This window comes from Solanum lycopersicum, chromosome 7 (genome assembly GCF_036512215.1).
Source record: "Solanum lycopersicum chromosome 7, SLM_r2.1".
NCBI classification, from domain to species: Eukaryota; Viridiplantae; Streptophyta; class Magnoliopsida; order Solanales; family Solanaceae; genus Solanum; species Solanum lycopersicum.
The window spans coordinates 36,517,524-36,544,367 of NC_090806.1; the positions used below are offsets into that span (position 1 = coordinate 36,517,524).

Genomic DNA, 26,844 nt, shown 5'->3' on the forward strand with positions numbered 1-26,844 from the left:
ATTAGTCCACTATAGATAAGTAAAATTTAAAAGTTTGGCTTTGTTAGTTAAAACATTTTTTAACAAAGATTGATAGCTTTGTATTTAAATAAATTTAAAATAACAAAAAGATAGTATTCATTAGTCCACCATAGATAACTACAATTTAAAAGTTTGGCTTAGTTAGTTAAACTTAGGTGTGAATGAAACATAAGAAGCAGAAAATGAGAGATAGGGCCCAAATAGGTAGGTCTATAACACAATGTGTTAATTAATTAAGCAGGTGTTGGGGGTGGAATGTCACGATCGAAATCTAGATTTCAGACGAGATCGGCATTGTTGACCTCGTAGAGGTCGCAGACAAGCCTACATACGTCATTGTTACTTCATCTAGGTTAATTTTAGCGTAAAATTTGAACTTTTTTGTTACTTAACAATTATGTAAGTCATTCTTCTTAAACTCATAAACGTTTACAATCAACCATCTAATATTAAGATCATCAAATGAAAGAAATAGTTCCTAATTGCATTAAACGTATTTTTTCCAAAATGGCACCAATACAAAGTCTGAAACGAAATGGAAATGAAACACTACTGGAAAATGCTCCACTAGCTAAAGCCTACATCTAATCTAGAAAGTAACAGTAGATATCCTCGAAAGAATGAGTGCCTACCAAATCCGGATGAAAGCTCCACGTCCGGATAGTTGTAACATCTTACTATAAGCTTTAACGACCACCTGTGCCTTCACCTAAAAGTAGGTATTGTATGAGATTAGTACACACTTATATTAAGTACGGATATACGCAAACACACACCAAGGACATGCATGAGTAAGAATAGCTCTTTCTTAACAACATGATTTATGGAAAGTCAAGTCAGTGGACTTGCCAGATTTGGATTAGAAAAGTCAGTGGACTTGCCAAATTGGATTTAGGAAAGTCATGCCATGAGAGTAACATACATCATCATACATATCATATTGTACACAACACAGAATATATTATATGTCATGAGACCTTGGAATCATGTACTTGACATTAAGACTTCCCAAAATGAGGGCTCAACATATGAGACCTCAACTAGGGAGTCTTCTTTAGCAAACAATAGACTCTGGTTTATTCATACATACTTAATTTCATTCATTCATATACTAGTGCAACAACTAGTCATACCTAAGATGTAATTTTAAGACTCTCATCGGGTTTGATGTGCAATAATCAAGAATAACCTAGTGTCATTACTTGAGTCTAGCTCACCTCTTGATTAACCTATCCTAACACCTTTGGTATTGTTCATTTCATTGTGTGCACCATTTGAGGTTGGCCTCATTCTTTCTTTGAGAACTTTAACCTCAACTGACATAGATCATGTGAGCATCATGAAATCCAGTGTGTTATCCCCACACCGAAAAGAGGTGGAATCACCGCCAAGGTGAACCAGAACATGCTAGCGTATATAGGGAATTGAACCTTGCTAGATCCCTATATTGACAGTATAGGTTCAAATACTAGGAGATATAAGGATACCCATACCCTGCATGCCGGAAAGTCTCATCTCATGAGAGTTACATGAACCTCCGCCCTTCCTGAAAGAAGGCATCACTGCTCATAACTAGCTTGTTGGTGCTCAGTAAAAAGTTCCATTAGATTCAACTCATACGTCATGGAAGTTGGCTTCTAGTATGATGACATCATTGCTCATTAAATGATTTCTCATCTCATCATCCGTATTAAGTATACATTAATCTCAATTCTTTCATTAGAGTGTCTGTGAATATGTTTTGGTAACATTAACTTAGGCTCATTTGAGATTGATCTCATCTATCACATTAACCTCTTATTATGTTGTCACTACATTCATTAATTTTAGAACATTTGTTTGTCATAATTACTCACCCTTTTTTTCGTGAATGTTCATTTCATCATATGCCAATGCATTTGGCCATTTAGTGTTTTTCACACTCTTACTTAACCCTTATAGGGTTACATCCTTTCATTAAATACATGTTAGGTTCACTTACTTTTAAACGTATGCTAGACTTATGAGTCTATACATACAAAACATGAGGCTTCATTCTAGTTCGTTTTAGTGATTCGTATCTTCCTAAGATTTTGTGATACAAGACTTATGCATCTTGTATGTATGCCAAGATCATCGATTTCGATCTATGTAGGAAGCATTATTTTGAACATTTATTCACGTATGACTTATGTATCAATACAGAAATTGGGAAAGGAAACCCGATTTTGAACCCCTTAGACAACACTTACATTTTTATTTATTTACGTTTCATCCACTCGGCTTGGGGACCCAAGATCGAGCCCCAACGCCTTCTCTTTATTTTATCTTAATTTCTTTATTTTTCATTCATTTGGGACCAAGAGGTTGTGGGATCGAACCCCCATAACCTCATTTTCTTTTATTCTCTTTTTTCTTAAACCATTTTCGTTTGACCGAGATGGTGTGGGATCGAAACCCCACAGCCCTACTTATTTTTCTACTTAATTTTGTTTATTCTGCCAAGATGTCGTGGGTTTGATTCCCACATGCCTCAACTTTTATTTTTCTTTTAATTCTTCCTTAAGTATGACCGAGAGGTTTTGGGTTCGAACCCCGCATCTCTCATTTTTATTTTTCATTATCTTTTCATTTTTTGGTCAAGGCACACGGGTTCGAATCCCACATGCCACATTCTTTTTCTATCACTTTATTTCTAAGATTTTTAACATGGTGAAGTCACGGGTTCGATTCTCAGTGACCTATTGATTTTTAATTCATTTTACATAGCATGATACACCACTTAGCTTGGCCAAAACTCATCAACAAGATGTTGGAAATTAAGTACATTCTTCAGGTCATTTTCATCAACGTTTACACGTTAGTTTTTAGGGTAATTCATGGATCATTTACTATATCTTTAGGTGCATTTAAATGGATTCATTTAGCTAATAGTTTCCATTCAAATCAGCCACATTATACTTCATATGAACATCAAGATTTATACAAGTTTGTGCACGTAAGAATACAACCATAACATGTCATTTTTGAACTTCAAACCAAGAGTATATGTCACGGCTTCACATTGCACACACATAAACACATAGTTTTCGGACAACATGCTTAATATTCACATAACTCCAAACATACATACATGATAGTAATCATCACGAAAACACATTACAACCCTAATTTATGCTAGGAAACATTCCCAACATACAAATCGATGGGAACTAGTGACAGGGACATGCAACGGGGAACAACCCTAGTATTCGGAATAGATTCATCTGAGTCTTAAGTGTCTCTTGGGAAAGGTACCAAGAGTAAGAGAACCCATAACTTATTTTGAAGTTCAAACCTTGAACTTGCTGCCCAAATACCCTCTCTAAAATCACGTCCAAATCCGAAAGCGTCAACACCAACTCGACGGAAAAACCCCTCCCTTTTTCCTAACATTTTTTGTTATGTTTTGTATATGTTTTTAATGTAAAAGTTCTTCAAGTGTGAAGAAATTTTGGTTTCTAATCAGTTCTTATGTTTAGAAAGAGAGAACGTGAAAAGAAAAGAGAGATATTGGCGTGAGAGAGAGAGAGTTAAAACGTGAAAGGTAGTCTAGGATTAGGTGGAGTAGTTTAGACTTAGTCAACTAGGACTCTTTCAAACCTTTAAAAATCTGATTTTTCCTTTTTCCTAAATCATCTAGTAAATATTAATTAATTAAATTAATTTACCAATTTAAATAAAACAATTTAAATCATTGCTCCCACCTAGGTTCGAACCTGAGTGGATCAAGATTTTGCTAAAAGGCAATTTCGGACCTCTCTCCCCAAAATAACCCTCCACCTTATTAATTAAATAATTAATTTCATATTTAGAGTAATTACGATACTACTTTTATCCTAAAAAAAGACCATTTTATCCCTAGACCCTCCAAACTTAAGATTTCCCCTCTTTAAGTCCGGTAAAGACTCATCCAAGTCAATATTCATATTCGGGAGCCCTACCTAGCTGGAACCAACCTTTCCTAGCTCAACTAATTCCCCAAGTTAGTTGGCTTAGATGCCGCAAGGGTTCAGAGGTATGGTTCTACGCGCATCGATTCCGTGTAAATATGGTCTAGTCGTAAGCATTCTATACACATTAAGTATTACTTAGCATAACCATTTTTAGGGTTGTTAAATTATACCCCCTTAGGAATATCCGTCCCCGAATGACACTTCTTATAATCTAGCACAACGCCATTAATATCATAACATAACCACTATGCAAAGTCAAGCAGTAGAAACAAAGAATGGGAGATAAGGAAACTTCGACTTAAGATTAAGGAATCTAACCTCAAGGACTGAAAAGATGGGGATAGCGGGATCTCATATTGGCCTCGGCCTCCCACATAGCACCCTCACAAGATGATTCCTCTATAATACCTTTACTATGGAAATCTCCTTATTTCTCAGCCTCTTGACCTGCCTACCTAAGATCTCAATAGGTACCTCCTCAAAGGACAAGTCCTCATCGACTCCCAATCCTTCCACCGGTAGAATCGATGCTGGATCATCTAGCCACTTCTTTAACATGGATACTTGAAAGACGGGATGGACAGAAGCTAGCTCCGCAGGCAATGCCAACTCATAGGCCACCTCACCCACACGTTGTAGGATCTCATATCGCCCAACATACCTCGGACTCAAATTCCCCTTCCTGCCAAACTTCATCACCCCCTTCATAGGTGATATCCTAAAATAGACCTGGTCACCAACATCAAACTCTAAGTGTCCATTTTCTGTTGTTTGCATAAGACTTCTGCCGACTGTAAGCAATAGCCAACCTGTCTCTTATCACCCCGACCTTCTCTAAGGCCACATGAATGATCTCTGGACCCAAAATGGATGACTCTCCAACCTCGAACTACCCAACTCGAGACCTACATCTCCTACCATACAACACATTAAACGGTGTCATCCCAATGCTGGAGTGATAGCTGTTATTATACTAGATTTCTATAAAAGGCACATGGTCGTCCCAACTACCCCTGAAATTAATCACACACGCCCTCAACATGTCCTCCAATGTCTGAATGGTGCGCTCTGCCTGCCCATCAGTCTGAGGATGAAAGACAGTACTAAGCTTCGTGCCAAAGCTCTTCTGGAAGGATCTCCAGAAATCTGAAGTGAACTGAACTTCTTTATCTGAAATAATAGACAAAGGAATTCCATGCCATCTCAAAATCTCATCAATGTAGAGTCTCGCATAATGCTCATCTCTATAAATAGACTTCACAGGGATAAAGTGGGCACACTTAGTCATCCTGTCAACAATAACCCATATGGAGTCATGCTGTCTCTTAGTCCTCGAAAGACCAACCACCAAGTCCATATTAATGGCCTCCCATTTCCAAGTCGGAACCTCAATAATCTGAGTAAGACCACCAGGATTAAGATGTTCTACCTTAACCTGCTGACAATGAGGACACTTGGCCACATATTCTGCAATGTCCTTCTTTATGCCATCCCACCAATATATCTGCTTAAGATCATGATACATCTTGGTGGAACTTGGATGTATGGAATATCTGGAATCGTGGTCCTCTACAACAATCCTGGTACCAAATCATCCATATCTGGTACACACAGCCTGTCCTGGTACCTAAGTATGCCGTCACCTCCCAAAGCAAAATACTCATTCATCTTTATCAACACTGAGTCCTTCAGCTCCATCAACATAGGATCAAGATGCTGATCCTTCTTGACTTCAACTACTAAGGATGATTCAGAACTAGGATGAGCTAAAACACCCCCACTAGGGTAATCAAATAACCGCACACCCAGTCAAGCCAGTCTGTGTATATCTTTCAGCAACTCCTTTTTCTTATCCTCAACGTGGGTTGTACTTCCCATTCTCATCCTGCTCAAAGCATCAGCTACAACATTAGCCTTACCTGGATGGTAGTGGAGGTTCATGTCATAGTCCTTCAATAACTCCAACCATCTCCGCTGACATAGATTCAACTCTCTCTATGTGAACACGTACTGGAGACTCTTGTGGTCTGTGAACACATCCACGTGCATTTCGTACAAGTAATGCCTCCATAGTTTCAATGCAAAGACCACAACAGCCAACTCCAGGTCATGAGTGGGATAATTCTTCTCATGAATATTGAATTGTATGGACACATAATCTATCACCTTACCACCTTACATAAGAACACAACCCAAACAACCCTAGGTGCATCACAATAAACAGTGTAATTCTCACCACACTTAGGCAAAGTAAGCATCGGGGTTTACGTGAGTCTGTCATTGAGATCCTGGAAACTCTTCTCACAAGTCTCCGTCCACTCAAACTTGGACTTGTTCTTAGTCAAAGCTATCAGTGGGGAAGCAGTGAAAGATAAACCCTCTACGAACCTGTGGTAGTAACCAGCCAATCCCAAAAAGCTACGGATATCAGTGGGAGTAAGACGTTTTGACTAGTTCATAACAACCTCAGTCTTTCTGGGGTCCACTTCCACACACTGATCGGACACAACATGACCCAGGAAGGTCACTGATCTTAGCAACAATTCACACTTAGTGTATTTGACATATAACTGATGTTCTCTAAGTATCTGCAAGGTTAGTCTCAAATGTTGTTCATGCTCTTCCTTGGTCTTAGAGTAGATTAGAATGTCATCAATGAACACTATGATGAAAGAGTCAAGGTATTCACGGAAGACTCTTTTCATGAGATCGATAAATGTAGCAGGTGTATTCCTTAGACCAAATGACATAACTAGGAACTCATAGTGACCATAACGGGTACGAAAGGTTGTCTTTGGGATATCTCCATACCTAACCCTAAGATGATGGTACCCTAAACGAAGATCAATCTTCGAGAAGAAAATAGACCCTTGGAGTTGGTCGAACAAGTCATCTATTCTGGGAAGTGGATACTTATTCTTGATAGTGACTTTGTTGAGCTGCCAATGATCGATACACATTCTAAGGGTTCCATCCTTGTTTTTGACAAACAACACTGGAGCACCCCAAGGGGATCTGCTCGACTGAATGAAACCCTTATCAATGAGATCTTTTAAATGCAACTTCAACTCTTTGAGTTCATTTGGAGCAACTCTGTAAGGAGGAATTAAAATTTTTTAAGTTTCGGGTTCTAAGTCGATACCAAAGTCAATCACTTGAGGGAGAGGAACTCCAGGTAAATCATCAGGAAACACATCTGGGAACTCATTCACTACAAGCACTGATTCTATAGAAGGAACGTCATGATCTAAATCATTAACATCCACAGAATGACACAATAACCCTTTGGACATCATTTTATTGGCCTTAAGGTTCGAAATCAAGGGATTAGGATGATTCGAGTTGTACCCCTCATAGAACAACTCTTCTTCATTAGGGAAACAAAATCTCACAACCCTACTATGACAATCCATACAAGCATAAAACCTATGAAGCAAGTCCATGCCAAGAATAACATCAACAAGTCTGCACACATAGTCTTACAACATACAACTATTGGGCAATCCTTGTATACTCTATCAGTTCTTACATTTTCTCCTAAAGGTATACTAACCACTATAGGATTTTGCAGAACTTGAGGCAATATCTCAAAAGTGAGAGCAAGTAAAGGAGTTACAAAGGAAAACATAGACCCTGGATCAAGTAAAGCATAAATAGAAGTTGAGAATACATGCAGCATACTAGTGACCACATCAAAGGACTTCTCCTACTCCTCCCTGCCCTTCAGGGCGTAGAACCTGTTCCTCGTAGGAAGCTCAACTGCTGCTTCACCCTGTGGATTAGGCCTAGGATGAGCATTACCTCCAGCCTGACCCCTGTTCTGTGGACAGTCCTTAACCATGTGCCCGCTCTTACCGCAACCAGAACAGGCATTAGTGCCCTGTCTGCACTCTCCATTGTGAGCACGACAACAATTAGCATAGTTCTTTCTGGGAGGCTGCATATCACCTCCATTGCCCTTCTTGCGATCGGGTTTGCCTCCTCTAGGTGTTGTACTCCTCTGAAAGTTAGAGTTCCCTGAACTATGTTGCCCCTTTTTGAATTTGGGCTACTCACGGATGCCAAAATTATTTTTGTTGCCTCTATTTCTAGGACCCGCCTAATTATGAGGCTTAGGCCTCCTAGCATCACAAACGTCCCTTTTCTTCGGACTTTCCTCCACATGTTGGACATGCACCATTAACCTGGAGAGGTCCATGTTATTGTGGAGCATCGCAACCCGACACTCCTCGTCTAGATATCCGGTGATTCTTGTGAGGAACCTACTCATCTCATCCCTGCAGTTAGATACAAGGGAAGTATCATACCTGGATAGTTTAACAAACTTCAATGAGTAATCCCTGACTGTCATTGATTCATGTTTAAGGTTAATAAATTCCCCAAACTTGGCCTCCCTCATCTCCTTGAGGAAGAATCTTAAGTGACTTGAACTCCGCTCAAAGCTCAGTATCCTGCCACATCTTGCACTAAGTCTGTGTAACATCTTTGAGCCATACGAAGCCAACTCAGCCTTCTCAGTATCGGTGGCCCCCGTGGACACCAAAATCTTGTGTACTTCATCCATGAACTCCTGGGGATCCTCTAAAATCTTGGACACTGTGAAAATAGGAGGATTCATCCTCGTGAAGTCTCATAGCCTGTTAGCCATGCTACGTACCGGTGGGTTCTCCTTCTAAACATTATGCTTGTTAACCAGGCAGTCATGGACTTGGCCTACATAGTGATGGCCTGTGCCATCTAGGCCAGAGATGCCTACACCTCCGCATCAGTCAACCCAGCGGGGTTAACAGCCATAGCCACTCCTTCAGCTGCAGTCTAGGGTGGAACCTAATTGTCCCCATCAGCTGCTCCCCCTTTCCTCTTACCAAAATTCCTCCTGGTATTCATTCTCTAAAAACCATAAGAATTGATGTTAGACATGCTCATAACACCAAGAAATCATACATTAGGAAAAGTCACGATAAGACCAGAAGAAAGGGAAATTTTTCTTAGCATCATGCAGTCTCTAACTCAGGATAATGGTGCACTTCACTACCATGACATTGAAATAATCAATGTGGTTGATGTAAACTTATTATCCTTGAAATTTAACCTAGTCCTCTGATACCAACTTTGTCACAAACAAAATCTAGATCCCAGAAAAAATTGGCGTCGTTGACCTCTCAGAGGTCATAGACAAGCATACGTACGTAATTGTTACTTCATCTATGTTAATTTTAGAAGAAAATTTAAACTTTTTGTTGCTTAACGTTCTTGTAAGACATTCTACTTGAACTCATAAACGTTCACAATCAACCATCTAATATCAAGATCATCAAATGAAAGAAATAGTTCATAATTGAATTAAACGTATTTTTGCCAAAATGGCACCAATACAAAGTCTGAAATGAAAGTGGAAAGGAAACACTAGTGGGACATGCTCCACTACCGAATCCGGATGAAAGCTCAACGTCCAGATAGCTGCAATATCGTACTTTAAGCTTCAACGTACACCTGTCCCTGCACCTAAAAGTAGATATTGTATGGGATTAGTACACACTTGTATAAGTATGGGTATATGCAAGAACACACCAAGGACATGCATGAGTAAGAATAGCTTTTTTCCTAACATCATGATTTATGGAAAATCAAGTTAGTGGACTGGCCAAATTTGGATTAGAAAGTCAGTGGACTTTCCAGATTTTGATTAGGAAAGTCAGTGGATTTGCTAAATTGGATTTAGGAAAGTCATGCCATGAGAGTAACCTGCATCATCTTACGTATCATATTGCACACAACAGATAACATATTACATATAGCACATAACATATTGCATATAACACATAACATATTTGATGTCATTCGATCATATGCCATGAGACCTTGGAATCATGGACTTGACATTAAGACTTCCCAAAATGAGGGCTCAACATATGGGACCTCAACTAGGGAGCCTTCTTTATCAAACACAGAGCTTGCTTAATTCATTCATACGTACTTCATTTCATTCATTCATATACTAGTGCAACCACTAGTCTTACCTAGGATGTAATTTTAAGAATCTCATCGGGTTTTTTATGCAATGATCAAGAATAACCTAGTGACATTACTTGAGTATAGATCACCTCTTAATTATCCTATCCTAACACCTTTGGTATCGTTCATTTTATTATGTGCATCATTTGAGGCTGGCCTCATTCTTTCTTTGAGAACTTTAACCTTAACTGACATAGATCATATGACCATCATGAAATCTAGTGTGTCATCCCCACACCGAAAAGATGTGGAATCACCACCCAAGGTGAACCAAAACATGCTAGCGTATATAGGGAATTGAACCCTGCTAGATCCCTATATTGGCAGTATAGGTTCAAAGACTTTGAGATATAAGGATACCCATACCCGGAATGCGGGACAGTCTCATCTCATGAGAGTAACGTGAACCTCCGCCCTTCCCAAAAGAAGGCATAAACGCTCATAACTAGCCTATTAGTGCTCAGTATAAAGTTCCATTACATTCAACTCATACGTCATGGAAGTTGGCTTCTAGTATGAGGAAATCATTGCTCATTAGACGATTTCTCATCTCATCATCTGTATTGAGAATACATCAATCTCAATACTTGTATTTGATTGTTCATAGAGACTAGTCTCTTCATTAACTTTACACTCTAATAGGTGAGTACGTTTTGATAACCATTACTTAGGCTCATTTGAGATTGCTCTCATATTTCACGTTAGCCTCTTATCATGTTGTCACCACATTCATTAACTTTAGCACATATTATTTTAATAATTACTCAACCCTTTTTCGTGAATGTTCATTCAACCATATGCCAATGCACTTGGCCATTTAGTGTGTTTCACACTCTTACTTAACCCTTCTAGGGTTACATCCTTTCATTACATAAATATTACGTTCACTAACTTTTAAACATATGCTAGACTTATGGGTCTACACATTCAAGCCATGAGGCTTCATTCATAGTTCGTTTAAGTGATTTGTATCTTCCTAAGATTTTGTGATACACGACTTATGCATCTTGTATGTATGCCAAGATCATCAATTTCGATCTATGTAGGAAGCATTATTTTGAACATTTATTCACATATGACTTATGTATCAATACGAAAATTGGTCAATGTAACCCGATATCGAATACCTTGGACAATACTTATATTTTTATTTATTTTAGTTTGATCCACTCGGCTTTGGGACCCAAGATCGAGCCCCAACGCCTTCTCTTCTTTTTCCCATAATTTCTTCATTTTTTTTCGTTTAGGACCAAGAGGATGTGGGATCAAACCCCCACAACCCCACTTTATTTTTCTGCTTAATTTTATTTATTTTGTCGAGATGTTGTGGGTTCAATTCCCACATGCCTTAACTTTTAATTTTCTTTTAATTCTTCCTTAAGTCTGACCGAGAGGTTGTGGGTTCGAACCCTGCACCTCTTATTTTTATTTTCATTATCTTTTTCATGTTTTGGTCAAGGCACACGGGTTTGAATCCCACATGCCACATTCTTTTTTATCACATTATTTCTATGATTTTTAACATGGTTAAGTCACGGGTTCGATTCTCACTGATCTCACTTATTTTTAATATATTTTACATAGCATGATGCACCTTTTAGCTGGGCCGAAACTCATCAACAAGATGAGGAGATGGAGCATTTTCATAACATTGAACAGTTCACAACAACACAAACATGAAATCACATCAACAATGATTCAACAAGCCTTCAAACTTTTCTCAACACGTCACATATAAACAAATAATCCCATTGTCTTTTGTTATACCATTTTTTTAATCATTAGAATTTTTCTAAACATTGCAAAAATATTCGATATATCAACAATAAGAAACTGATTTAAACGACAAAAAGAAGAATATTATGTAGTAAGTCAAAGAGAACATATCATAGATTGCAAATACACTAAAGGAAAGGTCAAAATATCAATAATAAATAAACGAATAATAAATAAAGAAATATAAGACATTAAGGCTAAAGATTCAATTAAATATTTACATTTAGGAGGAACAAAAAAAACTAATAAAAGCATGTTTTAGAGAAGGAATAGATACACACATAGAAATATACTTAGCGGATGATAAAATCATACAACTCATAGAAAAAAGTATAATAAGTGCAGTAAAAGGTAACCTCATATACCAAAAATTTAAAATTATAATAAGTGTTAAATACTCAGTAACAATAAATGACAGGAATATAAATAAATCACTAGTATTATATTGAAAAATATCGGGAATAGAACTAGCCCCAAGAAGTAAAATATTTACAGCTACATGTTGTCACGACCCAAAATGGGTCGTGAATGGCACCCACACTTAACCTCCTATGTGGGCGAACCAACCAATTTAACATGACTTACAAAATACAAAGATAACATGGAAACTCAAAATCTTACTAAATATCATTTCCCAAAACCTGAAAGTCATCACAACAAGGACATCTAATCTCTAATTACGAAGTCTAAGAGTATCAAAGACACCAAAATAAATGAATAAAATGGTATGTGTCCGAAAGTATTGGACATCATGTCATGATCGAAAGAATCCAACACGAGCATGAATGAGTAGCTCACCCTGGAACTTGATATGTGGGAGGCTGGCTAGAGCTGAGGGAAATCTGAAGTCATAGCTACACTCGCTGCATTTCATAAAAGGAATACAAAGAAAAACACAAGTAGGACTCAGTACGGGGGCAACATGTACTGAGTAGATATCATCGGTCAACCCAAAATAGGAACTAATATACAATAAATAATAGTATGAACTCAACTATAGCACTTAACATGTGATAAACAACAAACAACATGAACAAGTATCAACAACATTAAAGTGAGCTCGTAATAAGTCAATGATATCAAGATCACACATGAGGACTCATGCCTCCAAACCAAACCATTTTGGGAGTTGAGTTCTTTGAGATTGAGTATCTTCCATTAATTCAACATATTTTTCCTTTAATATTATCGTGTCGGAACGTGACACTCCGATCCAAGAATACCGTGTCGGAACGAGACACTCCGATCCAAAAATATCGTGTAGGAACGTGACACTCCGATCCAAGAATACCATGTCGGAACGTGACACTCCGATCCAAAAATATCGTGTCGGAACGTGACACTACTCCAAGAATACCGTGTCGGAACGTGACACTCCGATCCAAGAATATTGTGTCGGAAAGTGACACTCCGATCTAAAAATATCGTGTCGGAACGTGACACTCCGATCCAAGAATACCGTGTCGGAACGTGACACTTCGATCCAAAAATATCGTGTCAGAACGTGACACACTGATCCAAGAATATCATGTCGAAACGTGACACTCCGATCCAAAAATATCATTAATTTATCATTTAATATCACCACATTTTCATTCGTTAATAATATTTCATCGAGCCTTCTTTAATCAAGGCATTACTTCAAATAGAGATGGTTTAAGATTATACATTCCACGGTCTCGGGATTTAAGACCAATCACAAAACACACGACCAAGACACACAATCACATAATCAAGTACATAGAAAATTTCACAATATCATCCAATGCATATCAATCACTATTAAGAGTTTACTATGAAATAGCATAAACCATAACCTACCTCCACCGAAGAACTGAAGTCAAACAAGCTACTTCTCCAATACTTTTCCTTTCTTCTATGCCTCCAAACCTTTCCAATATATCAAGTATATATATACATAATTTGTAAGTTAACTGTCACGACCCAAATCGGATCGCGACTGGCACCCACACTTAACCTCCTATGTGAGCGAACCAACCAATCTAAACCTTAACATTTCAATGTAATAACAACAGAAATTAATGCGGAAGACTTAACTCATTAATAAAAACCAATTCAATAACTATCAATATTCAACATCTATTATTCCCAAAACCTGGAAGTCATCACCACAAGAACATCTACAATCAAATGACTAAACTAAGAGTATTCTAAAAGCTAAAAATACATAAGAAGCTAGTCCATGCCGGAAGTTCAAGGCATCAAGACTTGAAGAAGAAGATACAGTCCAAGCTAGAAGCATTAGCTCACCCTAAAGATCCGGTGTGACGAAGACTGGCTAGAATTACTGTTGAGTTGAGGACGACGGCACGTTTGCTGCACTCCACAAATAACAAGAAGAAAAACATAAAAGTAGGGGTCAGTACAAAACACGGGTAATGAGTAGATATCATCGGCCAACTCAAAATAGAAAACAGTATATACCAAGTAATATCATAAACTCAACTATGATACTCAACATGTAGCAACAACAAGCACTATATCATTAACAATTACCGTCAAGTTCACACATGAGGACTCAAGCCCCAATACCATACTCATTTGGGAATCATGTTCATTAGATTGAGTATATTGACATCTTTCAAGATTCATTATCTTTATTTCTCTTGTGTCGGTACGTGACACTCCGCTCCCTCATATTCATTATTCCTCTTGTGTCGGTTCGTGACACTCCGATCCCCTAAATCTATGTGTCGGTTCGTGACACCCGATCCCCTAAATCTACGTGTCGGTTCGTGACACCCGATCCCCTAATTCTACGTATCGGTTCGTGACACCCGATCCTCTAATTCTACGTGTCGGTTCGTGACACCCGATCCCCTAATTCTACATGTCGGTTCGTGACACCCGATCCCCTAATTCTACGTGTCAGTTCGTGACACCCGATCCCCTAATTCTACGTGTCAGTTCGTGACACCCGATCCCCTACATGTGTCGGTACGTGACACTCTGATCCACTAAATCTATGTGTTGGAACGTGACACTCCGATCCACTAATATCATTCTGTAAATCATCAAGCCTTCTCTATACCAAGGCATCCTCAATCCCATTACTTTAATTCATCAAGCCTTCTTCTATACCAAGGCATCATGAATCCCATTACTTTAATTCATCAAGCCTTCTTCTATACCAAGGCATCATCATTAATAATGTATATTAAAGTTTCTTTTCAAGATTTGGGATTCAATATTTTCATCATGCTTATCTTATCACAATCACATAATCATATTCATGCAAACATACAATTAAGAATATAGTAGGGTTTACAATACTACCAATACATATCATTCTCTATTAAGAGTTTACTATGAAAGCATGAAAACCATAACCTACCTCCACCGAAGAATTGCGATCAACAAGCTATATTCTCAAAATCCTTGCTATCCTCTTCGTTTCTCTCTCTCTCTACTCGTTCTCTTTCTTTTTCTGTCTCTCTTTGTTCTTTCTATTTTTTCTTATTCAAACCCTCTTTCTTTTACCCTAATTAGTATATAATTAAGAATAAAAGATGGCAATAATACCCCACTAATTAATTTAGGGTTACCTCTTTTAACCCCCAAGAATTTGAGTTATTAATATAAACCCACGAAATCTATAATTAAGGAAAGAATAGTCCCAAAACGTCCCTTAAAACGTGTAAGGAAATCCGATTCTGCCTGGGATTTGCGCAACCTGTGACGGGCCGTTGTGCCTGCGACGGTCCGTCCTGCAGGTCGTCGCAAGGTTCAGAGACCCAATATTTCCTCATAGGGTCTGTGACGGTCCGTCACACCTGTGACGGTCCGTCACACCTGTGACGGTCCGTCCTGCCATTCCGTCACAAAGTTTAGAGAGTCGATTTTCAGTACCCAATTTCATATTTTCTAAGTGTTTTGAAACGAGACCCTGAGACGGTCCGTCGTGCCCATGACGTTCCGTCGTGGGGTCCTTCGCTTCTGCCAGTTTTTCCAGAATTGAAGTCTGTTGCTCAAAACGACTAAGCGGGTCGTTACATTAACGAGTCTATAAATACTCATATTATTCTATGTATAGCCTATAACCACAACTCACCTAATTCTCTAAGCAATTTTCTAAGTTCCAATTCAAGGGTAAGTCTTCATTTCTCCAATTCGCATAACTTTAATGGAATTTAAATAATTTGATACATCCAATATTTAATTACCAATCTCGATACATCAAAATATAATTTTATATAATAATAGAATTTCAAAACTTAAAATTGAAGTCACTTGTCACGACAACAGTGACAATAAACACCTACCAAATTCATCTCCAATTCACAATGCACCCTAATAACAATAATATAATAATCAAATATTTGTTCAAAAGAAATCAGCCTACTAATTCATGGAAATCGTAACTATCATACCCACAATTTGAAGCCTAAGTCACTTTAATCTAGTCTAATATCTCTGGTCATTAACTTGTCATTGACCATCTTTAAATTTGCTACCTTACTATTTCTACAAATTAGTCATTAAAACTTGTCTCCAACTTTTCCTATTCAATTTGTCACCCACGTTACCTGTTTTCCAACTCAAGTTCACGTGCAGTGTTCATAGTACACCATAATCCTATTAACTTGCTTCCAATAATATAATAATAATTTAACTTTACTCATATATGAAACAATCAATGTAACAAATTAAAATAGAAATGAAGATTCAGTTACCAGAAGTGGGTTTGTCACTTTGAGCGGTGCCAACGCCACTCTCCATAATTCTCTTCTTTCCATCTTTTTTTTTTCTTCTTCTAAAGAATATTTATTTACCCTAATTCATATACTTGGCTAATTATAAAAATAATGGTAAAAGTGACCTATTATAAATTTTATGTTATCTTCTTTAACCACCAACTAAATAATTATTAATACTACTCCACTAATTTTATAGTTATAATTAGAATAGTCCAAAAATTTCCATTTAGAATCTTTGGAAATTATTTTATGAATTAAAAAGCTCTAATATTTAAAAAGACCAAATGGGTCGTTACAGATGTAAAAACATATATGTTTTAACAACAAAACATAAAATAACAACAAAAAATAAAATAAAAAAAATAAAAATAGAAGATCCTTTTGAAAGGATAGTCACAGTCATAGATAAAAATGATTATAGTTATAATGAGATTGATATAGAAGAAGACTTAGAAATAGTAAAAGAAAGATTAAGCATATTAAAAAGAATAAACTGTGAAATAATACAAATATCATAAAAAATGAGTACTTGGAAAAGAAAAGATAAAACTCCACAAAAATTAACGGAAGATGAAATAAAACCACATCATTATTACATAATTGGAATAATGAAACAACAAAAATATTTAATATTAATAGTTATAGGACGAGAAGAAAACTATATTACAAGAGAATTAGTAACGGAAGATGAAATAATAACTATTGGGCAATCATGCCCCGAACTACCAAAAACATTAGTGTATACCGAAGATACTAAAAAAAATAAGTAATCAGTGGAGGAGTACCATTACTAATAAAATTTAAAATATATCAAGGAGATGAAAATATTATTTTAGGAATAAAATGGTTAGAACAAGTAAAACAATATAATCTAGAAGACAAACAATTGACAAATAAATTATAAAAATAAAAGAGTAATAATAAAAAGAACTTTGGTAGAACAAAAATATGAAAATACATATACTTGCAAAGAGATATTATACACCGATAATAGATACGGAAGCAAAAGCTAATATATATAAATACAATTGTTTATCGGAAGATAAATGAAAAGAATTTAAAACACCGATAGTAGTAACATGATGTAATAATGAAGGAAGCATGATCACATATAAGACAAAAAATATAAAAATACAAATATGGGATAAGATATTAACTATAGAAGAAATATATAATTTTGAATTGACTACAAAATATATGCTATTAGGAATGCCTTTTTTAGAAAAATTATATCCATATATAATAACAAAAACACAATGATGGTTCACAACACCATGTAAATAAAAAATAGGAGCAAAAAGAGTAAATAACAAAAAATAAAAAATAACAGAATGGATAAAAGAAAGTGAAAAAATTACGCAAAAGTTAGAAAATATAAAAGAAGAAGACCCTAAGATAGAATTAATTATATTCTCTATAATTAAAGTAAAAATAATCCAAGATAAGTAAAAATTATTATATAGTGAAGATCCTTTACATGGATGAAAAAAAACATAAAATAAAAGTGAAAATCGAGCTAATTGACAATAATAGTATAATAACCCCAATTCATTAAAATATAATTTTAATTATTTAACCGAATTTAAGATCATGAATTATTAGAAAAAGGATATATACAAGAAAGCAATAGTAAGCACACAAGCCCGACATTCATAGTAAATAAACATAGTGAACAAAAAAGAGGAAAAAGCAGAATGGTTATTGATTATAGAAATTTAAATGCAAAAACTAAAACATATAATTATTCGATACCAAATAAAATACTAAAGATAAGACAAATATAAGGATATAATTATTTTAGCAAATTTGATTGTAAATCGGGATTGTATCACTTAAAACTAAAACTAGAAGAAGAGTCTAAAAAACTAAAAGCATTCATTGTACCACAAGGATTTTATGAATGAAATTTATTACCATTTGGATATAAAAATGCACCGGTAGATATCAACACTTTATGGATAATTACTTTTTAAAAAGGGATAATGTCCAAGTACCCCCTCAACATATGCTCGAAATCTCAGAGACACACTTATACTAAACTAAGGTCCTATTACACCCCTGAACTTATTTTATTAATAATTTTTCCCCTTTTCGACCTACGTGGCATTATCTTGTGGACCCAACGATGGTTGACTTTTTTTTCAAACTAGTGCCACGTAGGCTAAAAAGGGGTAGAAAATTACTTATAAAATAAGTTCAGGGGGGTAATAGGACCTTAGTATAGTATAAGTGTGTCTCTGGGATTTCGGGCATAGGTTGAGGGGGTACTTGTGCATTATCCCTTAAAAAAATAAAAAATTGTATTGTTTAGATTGATGATATACTATTATATTCCAAAATACAAGATGAACATGTAAGATTATTAAAAAAATTTATACATATAATAGAATATTCGGGTATAAGTCTAAGTAAAAAGAAAGCAGATATAATGAAAAATCAAATAGAATTCTTAAGAATATATACAGATAAAAACGGAAGAAAAATGCAAACACATATAGTACAAAAAATAATTAACTCAAATGAACAACTACACACAAAAAGGAAATTACAATCATTCTTAGACCTAGTAAATCAAGTAAGAGAATACATACCAAAATTGGCAAAAAAATTAAAATCATCACAACAAAAATTAAAGAAAGATATGAAATATCAGTTTGATAAAAAAGACCAAATACAGATACGAAAGTTAAAGTATTATGTAAAAACTTACCTAAACTATACTTTCCTGAGGAAAACAAAAAAATTACTTATATAATAGAATCAGATGCAAGTGAAAAAAGTTATGGAGGAATACTAAAATACAAATATGATGCCAATACAATAGAATATCATTGCTGATATTATTCAGGAACATTTAATAATACAGAAATAAAATGAAAAATAAATAAAAAAGAATTATATTCAGTATATAAGTGTTAATTATCATTTGAACCATATATTGTATATAACAAAATCATTATAATTACAGATAATACACAAGTAAAACGGTGACAAACAAGAAAAATACAAAATTTAGTAACAGTAAAAGAAATAAAGAGATTAGTATTAAATATATTAAATTTTACATTTACAATTGAAGTAATAAAAAATGATAAGAATGTTATTGCAGATTACTTATCACGACAAAGCTACTCAGACTGAGACTAAGGGAGAAGATACAATTGAAAAGATACTCGAAGCTATTACTACACTTTGTACAAAAGTGGATAGTACGGACAACGAGATACAAAAGCTAAGACTAATGAAGATAATCTGAAGTCTAAAGCTAGCATAAGTCAGCAGCATGACTATAAAAATGCGAAACTATGTCAATCGGAAGACAGAAAGAATCCAGAACTAAACGGTGACATTGGAAAACACCTAAAAACCCATAAAAATTGTTTAAATACACCCGCAGGTACAAGCAAACGAGTTAGTAAAAAACATAAGAATTCAAACTTAAACCAGTTATCCAAAAAATCATTTACCTCGAGGCTAACACCAAACTACAGAACCACAAACTTCTACATACGCAGATAGCCTACACCATGACAAAAAAATATATAACCATATTAAGCAAATCTATATTGACAATATATACAAAATTCAAACGCTTTTAAACTTAAACCCAGATCTACTATAATCCAAGAACCTAATCAGGATTATTTAACCCAAAAATTACAAGGTTATAATAAATTGATTGCACAATCGAAAACTAACGCCAACTTAGTTAGGACCTGTTACAATTATGGATTAGTAAATACAATATATACATATGATAGAGAGGAACTAAGTGAAATGCCAGAGATACATAAAACATTTATTACTTATAAGAGAGTTACTAGGAGAAATTTATTCTATGTCAAAATTTTATATGGCAACAACAGAGATATTATACGAGGAGATAAAACCTCCAATACAAGTAGTAAAGATAGGATTAACAAAAGATATGATAATACCGGAAAATATTGAACAACAACCAGAGGTACAAAAAATTGAGATACCAAGCCAATAAGAGAATAATTGGTATATCAACCATTATACAAGAATTAGAAAATAATTATTTAAACGGAAACGCTATATGGAGCTACTATGCAAGAGATCAGTTAATGATTTATTTCAATTCAAGGGAGCTAAGGAAAGCAGATATGGATGAAGTCCAAAGATGGATTTTATCATTACTTATGCTAGAAGAATGACCTACAACACGAGCACTCAAATTTGGATTTATGTCGAAAAAATTATTAACAAGATATTGCAAGCTAATTGATCACAAATACTCTGATCACATATATTTAAAAAGAAATAGAGAATATAATATAATGCTAGACGTCCAGCTGCAATAAGAGATAAAGACAGAATATGACAAGAAGATAAAAGATAAAGACGAAAGATGACAATAAGATAAAGATGAAGATAAAAGAAAATGACAAGAAGATAAAGATGAAGATAAAAGGAAACACAAAAACGTGCTTGGCCACATAACCATTTTTGTATGGTTGGAATTGGTAGTTAATAAATTCGTTCGTTGTTTTAATGTAACTATTTCTTTAATATTATTTATGCTATATCCTTGTTATAACATGTCTTGGGAATTTTGTACATATATAAATTTTCCTCAATGAATTGTTCTAATAATTTTATATATTCCATAGATTCTATCCAATATTGTGAATATTCATAGTTCATTTTAATCTGAATTTATTTCTAAATCATACCATTCTATTTTTCATAGTCTAAATCTCGTAAGTATATTTCATACCATTGTTGATTTAACATATCTTCCGGTTCGTTATCATTAAATATTTTTTTCCATATTATTCTTCTTAGTTCAATTATTTCTATACCTTGAAGTATATTTAAGATTAAAGTTTCATAATTTTTTATCATTCCGTCATGTATGTATGTGGTCATGTTTGTTGTTATACGGGGTTTTTCAATTATTCCTTCCTATCATATTCATAATTGATTAAATTTATATTAGATTATTATGAACTAGATTATCTATTTATCTATAACGACCTGTTTAGTCGTTTGAGCAGCAGATTTTATTTCTGGAAAAACTGGCTGAGACAACGGAACCCACGACGGACCGTCGAGGGTGTCTCGTTCCAAAATACTTAAAATTCTAAAAATTGGGTACTGAAATCGACTCTCTGAACTTCGTAACGGAATGGCAGGACGGACCGTCACAGGCGTGACGGACCGTCACAAACTCTTCAAAGAGTTGAGTCTCTGAACTCTGTTACGGAGCAGTAGGACGGACCGTCGCGGGCACGACGGCCCGTCACAGGCTGCATAATCCCAGGCCGGGTCGAATATATGTTAAGTAATTTAAGGGGCGTTTTGGACTATTCCTGCTTTAATTATAAAGTTAGTGGGTTAATGTTAATAAGTCTAACTACTTGGGGGTTAAAAGAGGTAACCTTGAGTTAATTAGTGGGTTATTATTTCCATCTTTTATACTTAATTATATGCTAATTAGGGTAAAAGAAGAGGGTTGAATAAGAAAAAGAAAAGAACAGAAAGAGAAGGAGAAACGTACGATAAAGAGAAAGAAGAGGACAAAGCTTTGGGAAATTGCTTGCTTGATCACTAATCTTCGGTGGAGGTAGGTTATGGTTTTTATACTATTCGTAGTTAACTCTTAATAGCAAATGATATGTGTTTGGTTGTATTGTAAAATCTTCTATATGCTTAATTGTATGCTAGCATGAATGTGATTATATAATTGTGATGAAATAAGCATGATGAAGCTATTGAATCCCAAATCTTGGAAACCCCTTGTTAATGATGATGCCTTGGTATAAAAGAAGGCTTGATGAACTAAAGTAATGAGATTGATGATGCCTTGGTATAAAAGAAGGCTTGATGAACTAAAGTAATGACATTGATGATGCCTTGGTATAAAAGAAGGCTTGATGAATTAATAGAATGAGATTAGTGGAACGGGTGTCATGAACCGACACGTAGAATTAGGGGATTGGGTGTCACGAACCGACACGTAGAATTAGGAAATCGGGTGTCATGAACCGACACGTAGAATTAGAGAATCGGGTGTCACGAATCGACACGTAGAATTAGGGGATCGGGTGTCACGAACTGACACGTAGAATTAGGGGATCGGGTGTCACGAACCGACACGTAGAATTAGGGGATCGGGTGTCACGAACCGACACGTAGAACTAGGGGATCGGAGTGTCACGTTCCAACACATAGTAGTAGGGGAGCGGAGTGTCACGTACCGACACAAGAATAAAGGTGATGAATCTTGAAAGATGTTAATATACTCAATCTAATGAACCTAATTCCCAAATGAGTATGGTATTGAGGCTTGAGTCCTCATGTGTGAACTTGGCGGTACTTATTAACGATCATAGTACTTGTTGTTGCTACATGTTGAGTAATGTTGTTGATTTTATACTATTACTTGATATATATTGTTTTCTATTTTGAGTTGGCCGATGATATCTACTCAGTACCCGTGTTTTGTACTGACCCCTACTTTTATGTTTCTTTCCTTGTTATTTGTGGAGTGTAGCAAACGTGCCGTCGTCTTCAACTCAACCGCAACTCTAGCCAGTCTTCATTACACCGGATTTCAGGGTGAGCTAACGCTTCTAGCTTGGACTGGATTTCTTCTTCTTCATGTCTCGATGCCTTGAAGTTCCGGCATGGACTAGTTTTTTGTTTATTCTAGCTTTCTAGATACTCTTAGCTTTAGTAAATTGAGGATAGATGTTCTTGTGATAATGACTTCCAGATTTTTGGGATAATAATAAATGTTTGAGTTTTAGAAGTTAATTGATTTATTTTGTTAATGAGTTTTTAAGTATTCCGCAATGTATTTAGTTCATTATGTTTGAAATGATGAGGTTTAGATTGGTTGGTTCGCTCATATAGGAGGATAAATGTGGGTTCCAGTCGCGGCCCGATTTGGGTCGTGACAAACTTGGTATCAGAGCATTAGGTTCGTTGGTCTCAATCACACAAGAACGAGTCTAGTAGAGTCTTAAGGAACGGTAGGGGGACGCCTTTAATTTTCTTTAAGAGGCTATAAGACTTTAGGAAAATTCCATTCTTTCTTTCTTTCTTTCGTGCTATTACTTAGGTGCAATTGGTATCTAGGTGATATAAATTTGTATCTCACCATCTTCACTCTATTTCGCAGATGGTTAGAACTAGAGCAACGACTGCGCCAACACCAACATCGACAAGTCAAGAAGCGTCTGAGCCAGCCACTAGGGCTGTAGCTAGAGGAAGAGTAGCGGCAAGAGGCCGTGGTAGAGGTCGTGGGAGGACGTCCTCTTGAGGAAGAGGACGAGCACCTAGCCCATTTGATACTAGGGCAGTGACTCCTCCACCGACTGAAGAAGTAGTAAGAGAGGGTGAGGAAGGGGAAATTGAACAAGTACAGAATGAGGGATTGCCTCCCCAACCTACCCCAGAGATGATCAATCAGGTTCTTGCTTATCTTAGTGGGTTATCTGATCAAGGTCAAATGCCTCCAGTGTTTTCTACACCAGCACCTCAGGCTCCAGAGGTACAACATGCGGCTACTGCGGCTCCCCGCATAGATGTTCCATTGGAAATAGGCACATTTCCTCGTCTGACTACAGGGCCTATAATGACAAATGATCAACATGAACTTTTCAGTAAGTTCTTGAAATTGAAACCTCCAGTCTTCAAGGGTGCTGAATCTGAGGATGCCTATGATTTTCTGGTTGACTGTCATGAGTTACTACACAAGATGGGTATAGTAGAACGGTTTGGTGTTGAGTTTGTGACTTATCAGTTTCAAGGGAACGCCAAAATGTGGTGGCGGTCACATGTTGAGTGTCAATCAACTGAGGCACCACCTATGACTTGGGCATCATTCTCTAGCTTGTTTATGGAGAAGTATATTCCCTGGACTTTGAGGGATAGGAAAAGAGATGAGTTTTGAGCCTAGAGCAAGGTAGGATGTCGGTTACTGCATATGAGGCTAAGCTTCATGCATTATCCAGGTATGCCACCCAACTTTTTTTCAGTCCACAAGAGCGGATTCGCCGTTTTGTGAAGGGGTTGAGGTCAGAACTACGGATTTCAGCCTTACAGGTAGCGGCTACGGAAAAAATCCTTTCAAGAAGTGGTAGACTTCATGATAGAGGTGGAAGGAGTGAAGCCAGATGACTTCACCATGGCATTGACATCAAAAAGGTTTTGAAAGGGAGGTGAGCTTAATGGCTCTTACTCTAGAGGACAAGGTTCAAGAGGTTACTCAGTCCGACCAATTCAGTCTTCACTACAGACTGTAGTTGGGGGTCCACCTCAGACCGGTCAACACTTCTCTGAGAGACCTATGTTTGACTTCAGAGAGTGATATGGATGTGGGGAGACTGGACACATTAGGAGGAATTGTCCAAAACAGAGTTATAGACCCCCAATAGCTAGAGGTAGAGGTGGTCATGGTAGAGGTCGTTATTCTGGAGGACGTGGTGGCCGAGGTAATGGTGGTCATCAAAACGGCCGGGGTGACAGACATATGGGAACTACTAAAACGCAACATGGTAGGGGGAACAGGCAAGCAGGTGATAGGGCCCATTATTACGCTTTCCCTGGGCGGTCAGAAGCGGAGACATCAGATGCTGTTATCACAGGTAATCTTTTGGTTTGTGATTCTATGGCTTCTGTATTACTTGACCCTGGCTCTACATTTTCATATGTATCTTCCGCATTTGCTAGTGGTCTTAATTTACATTGTTAATTACTTGACATACCTATTCGTGTGTCTACTCCGGTGGGTAAGTCTGTGATAGTTGAAAAAGTATATAGGTCTTGTCTGGTAACTTTTGTGGGGAGAAATACTTATGTAGACTTGGTTATCTTAGAAATGGTTGATTTTGATGTAATTCTGGGTATGACTTGGCTTTCTCCGAATTTTGTGATCTTGGATTGTAATGCTAAAATTGTGACGTTAGCCAAGCCTGGGACAGATCTGTTAGTGTGGGAGGGTGACTACACTTCCAATCCGGTTCGTATCATCTCCTTTCTTCGTGCTAAGAAAATGGTTAGTAAGGGTTGTTTAGAGTTCTTGGCACATCTCAGGGATGATACTACCCAAGTACCTCCAATTGAGTCGGTTTCGGTAGTTCGTGAGTTTTTAGATGTGTTTCCCGCAGACCTTCCTGGTATGCCACCGAATAGAAATATTGACTTCTTTATTGACCTTGAACCGGGTACTCGCCCCATTTCTATACCCCCTTATAGAATGGCTCCCGCGGAGTTGAGAGAGTTAAAGGTCCAACTTCAAAAGTTGTTGAGCAAAGGCTTCATTAGACCAAGTGCATCTCCTTGGGATGCTCCGGTGTTATTTGTGAAGAAGAAGGATGGGAGTTTTAGGATGTGCATAGACTACTGGCAGTTGAACAAGGTAACTATTAAGAACAAGTATCCCATTCCTCGCATTGATGACTTGTTCGATCAGTTACAAGGTGCTTGTGTCTTCTCTAAGATTGACTTGAGGTCTGGTTATCATCAATTGAAAATACGGGCAACGGATGTGCCAAAGACTGCTTTTCGGACCAGGTATGGGCATTACAAATTTGTAGTGATGTCTTTTGGTCTTACAAATGCCCCTGCTGCTTTCATGAGTTTGATGAACGGAATTTTTAAGCCATATCTGGATCTCTTTGTGTTCGTATTTATTGATAATATATTGGTATACTCAAAGAGCAAGAAGGAACATGAGGAGCACTTGAGAATTGTATTGGAAATATTGAGGGAGAAAAAGCTTTATGCCAAATTCTCCAAGTGTGAGTTTTGGCAAGATGCAGTGTCCTTCTTGGGGCATGTGGTTTCTAAGGATGGGGTGATGGTGGATCCTTCTAAGATTGAGACAGTGAAGAATTGGGTAAGACCTACTAATGTGTCAGAAATAAGGAACTTTGTTGGTTTAGCTAGCTATTACCGCCGATTTGTCAAGGAATTCTCTTCCATTGCTTCCCAATTGACGAACCTGACTAAACAGAATGTTCCATTTGTATGGTCGGACGAGTGTGAAGAAAGCTTTTAGAAGCTCAAGACTTTGTTGACTACCACACCAATCCTTACCTTGCCAGTGGAAGGTAAGAATTTCATTGTCTACTGTGATGCATCCTAATTGGGTTTGGGTGCAGTACTAATGCAAGAGAAGAACGTAATTGCTTATGCTTCAAGGCAATTAAAGGTGCACGAACGTAATTATCCGACCCATGATTTGGAATTGGCTGCGGTAGTGTTTTCCTTAAAGCAATGGAGACACTATCTATATGGGGTTAAGTGTGAAGTATACACGGATCATTGTAGCCTACAGTATGTCTTTACTTAAAAAGATTTGAATT

The 26,844-nt window shown here is 36.6% G+C and overlaps 1 protein-coding gene and 1 long non-coding RNA gene across 2 annotated transcripts; both read right to left on the minus strand.

Annotated features, from left to right (window-relative positions):
* Positions 1–7,111: 7,111 nt before the first annotated feature.
* Positions 7,112–8,613, minus strand: LOC138337410 (uncharacterized). The gene is made up of 3 exons (XM_069287319.1): positions 8,131–8,613; positions 7,733–7,995; positions 7,112–7,460 (listed from the first exon to the last, which is right to left on the minus strand). The coding sequence occupies exons 1-3, from the start codon at positions 8,611–8,613 to the stop codon at positions 7,112–7,114; spliced, it is 1,095 nt and encodes a 364-aa protein (XP_069143420.1).
* A 10,913-nt stretch (positions 8,614–19,526) lies between these two features.
* Positions 19,527–23,176, minus strand: LOC104648343 (uncharacterized). The gene is made up of 3 exons (XR_742357.4): positions 20,666–23,176; positions 19,972–20,024; positions 19,527–19,864 (listed from the first exon to the last, which is right to left on the minus strand). It is a non-coding gene; the product is annotated as an uncharacterized lncRNA (long non-coding RNA).
* Positions 23,177–26,844: the final 3,668 nt, after the last annotated feature.

Excerpts from the sequence above, each read along its gene's own strand:
- LOC138337410 (XM_069287319.1), bottom strand. The coding sequence starts at position 8,613 with ATGAATCCTCCTATTTTCACAGTGTCCAAGATTTTAGAGGATCCCCAG. Across the intron at positions 7,996-8,130 it reads AAAGTCCGAAGAAAAGGGAC|AGGAGTACAACACCTAGAGG; the intron begins GTTTGTGATGCT and ends TCTAACTTTCAG. Across the intron at positions 7,461-7,732 it reads GAGCTTCCTACGAGGAACAG|ACTTGTTGATGTTATTCTTG; the intron begins GTTCTACGCCCT and ends CTATGTGTGCAG.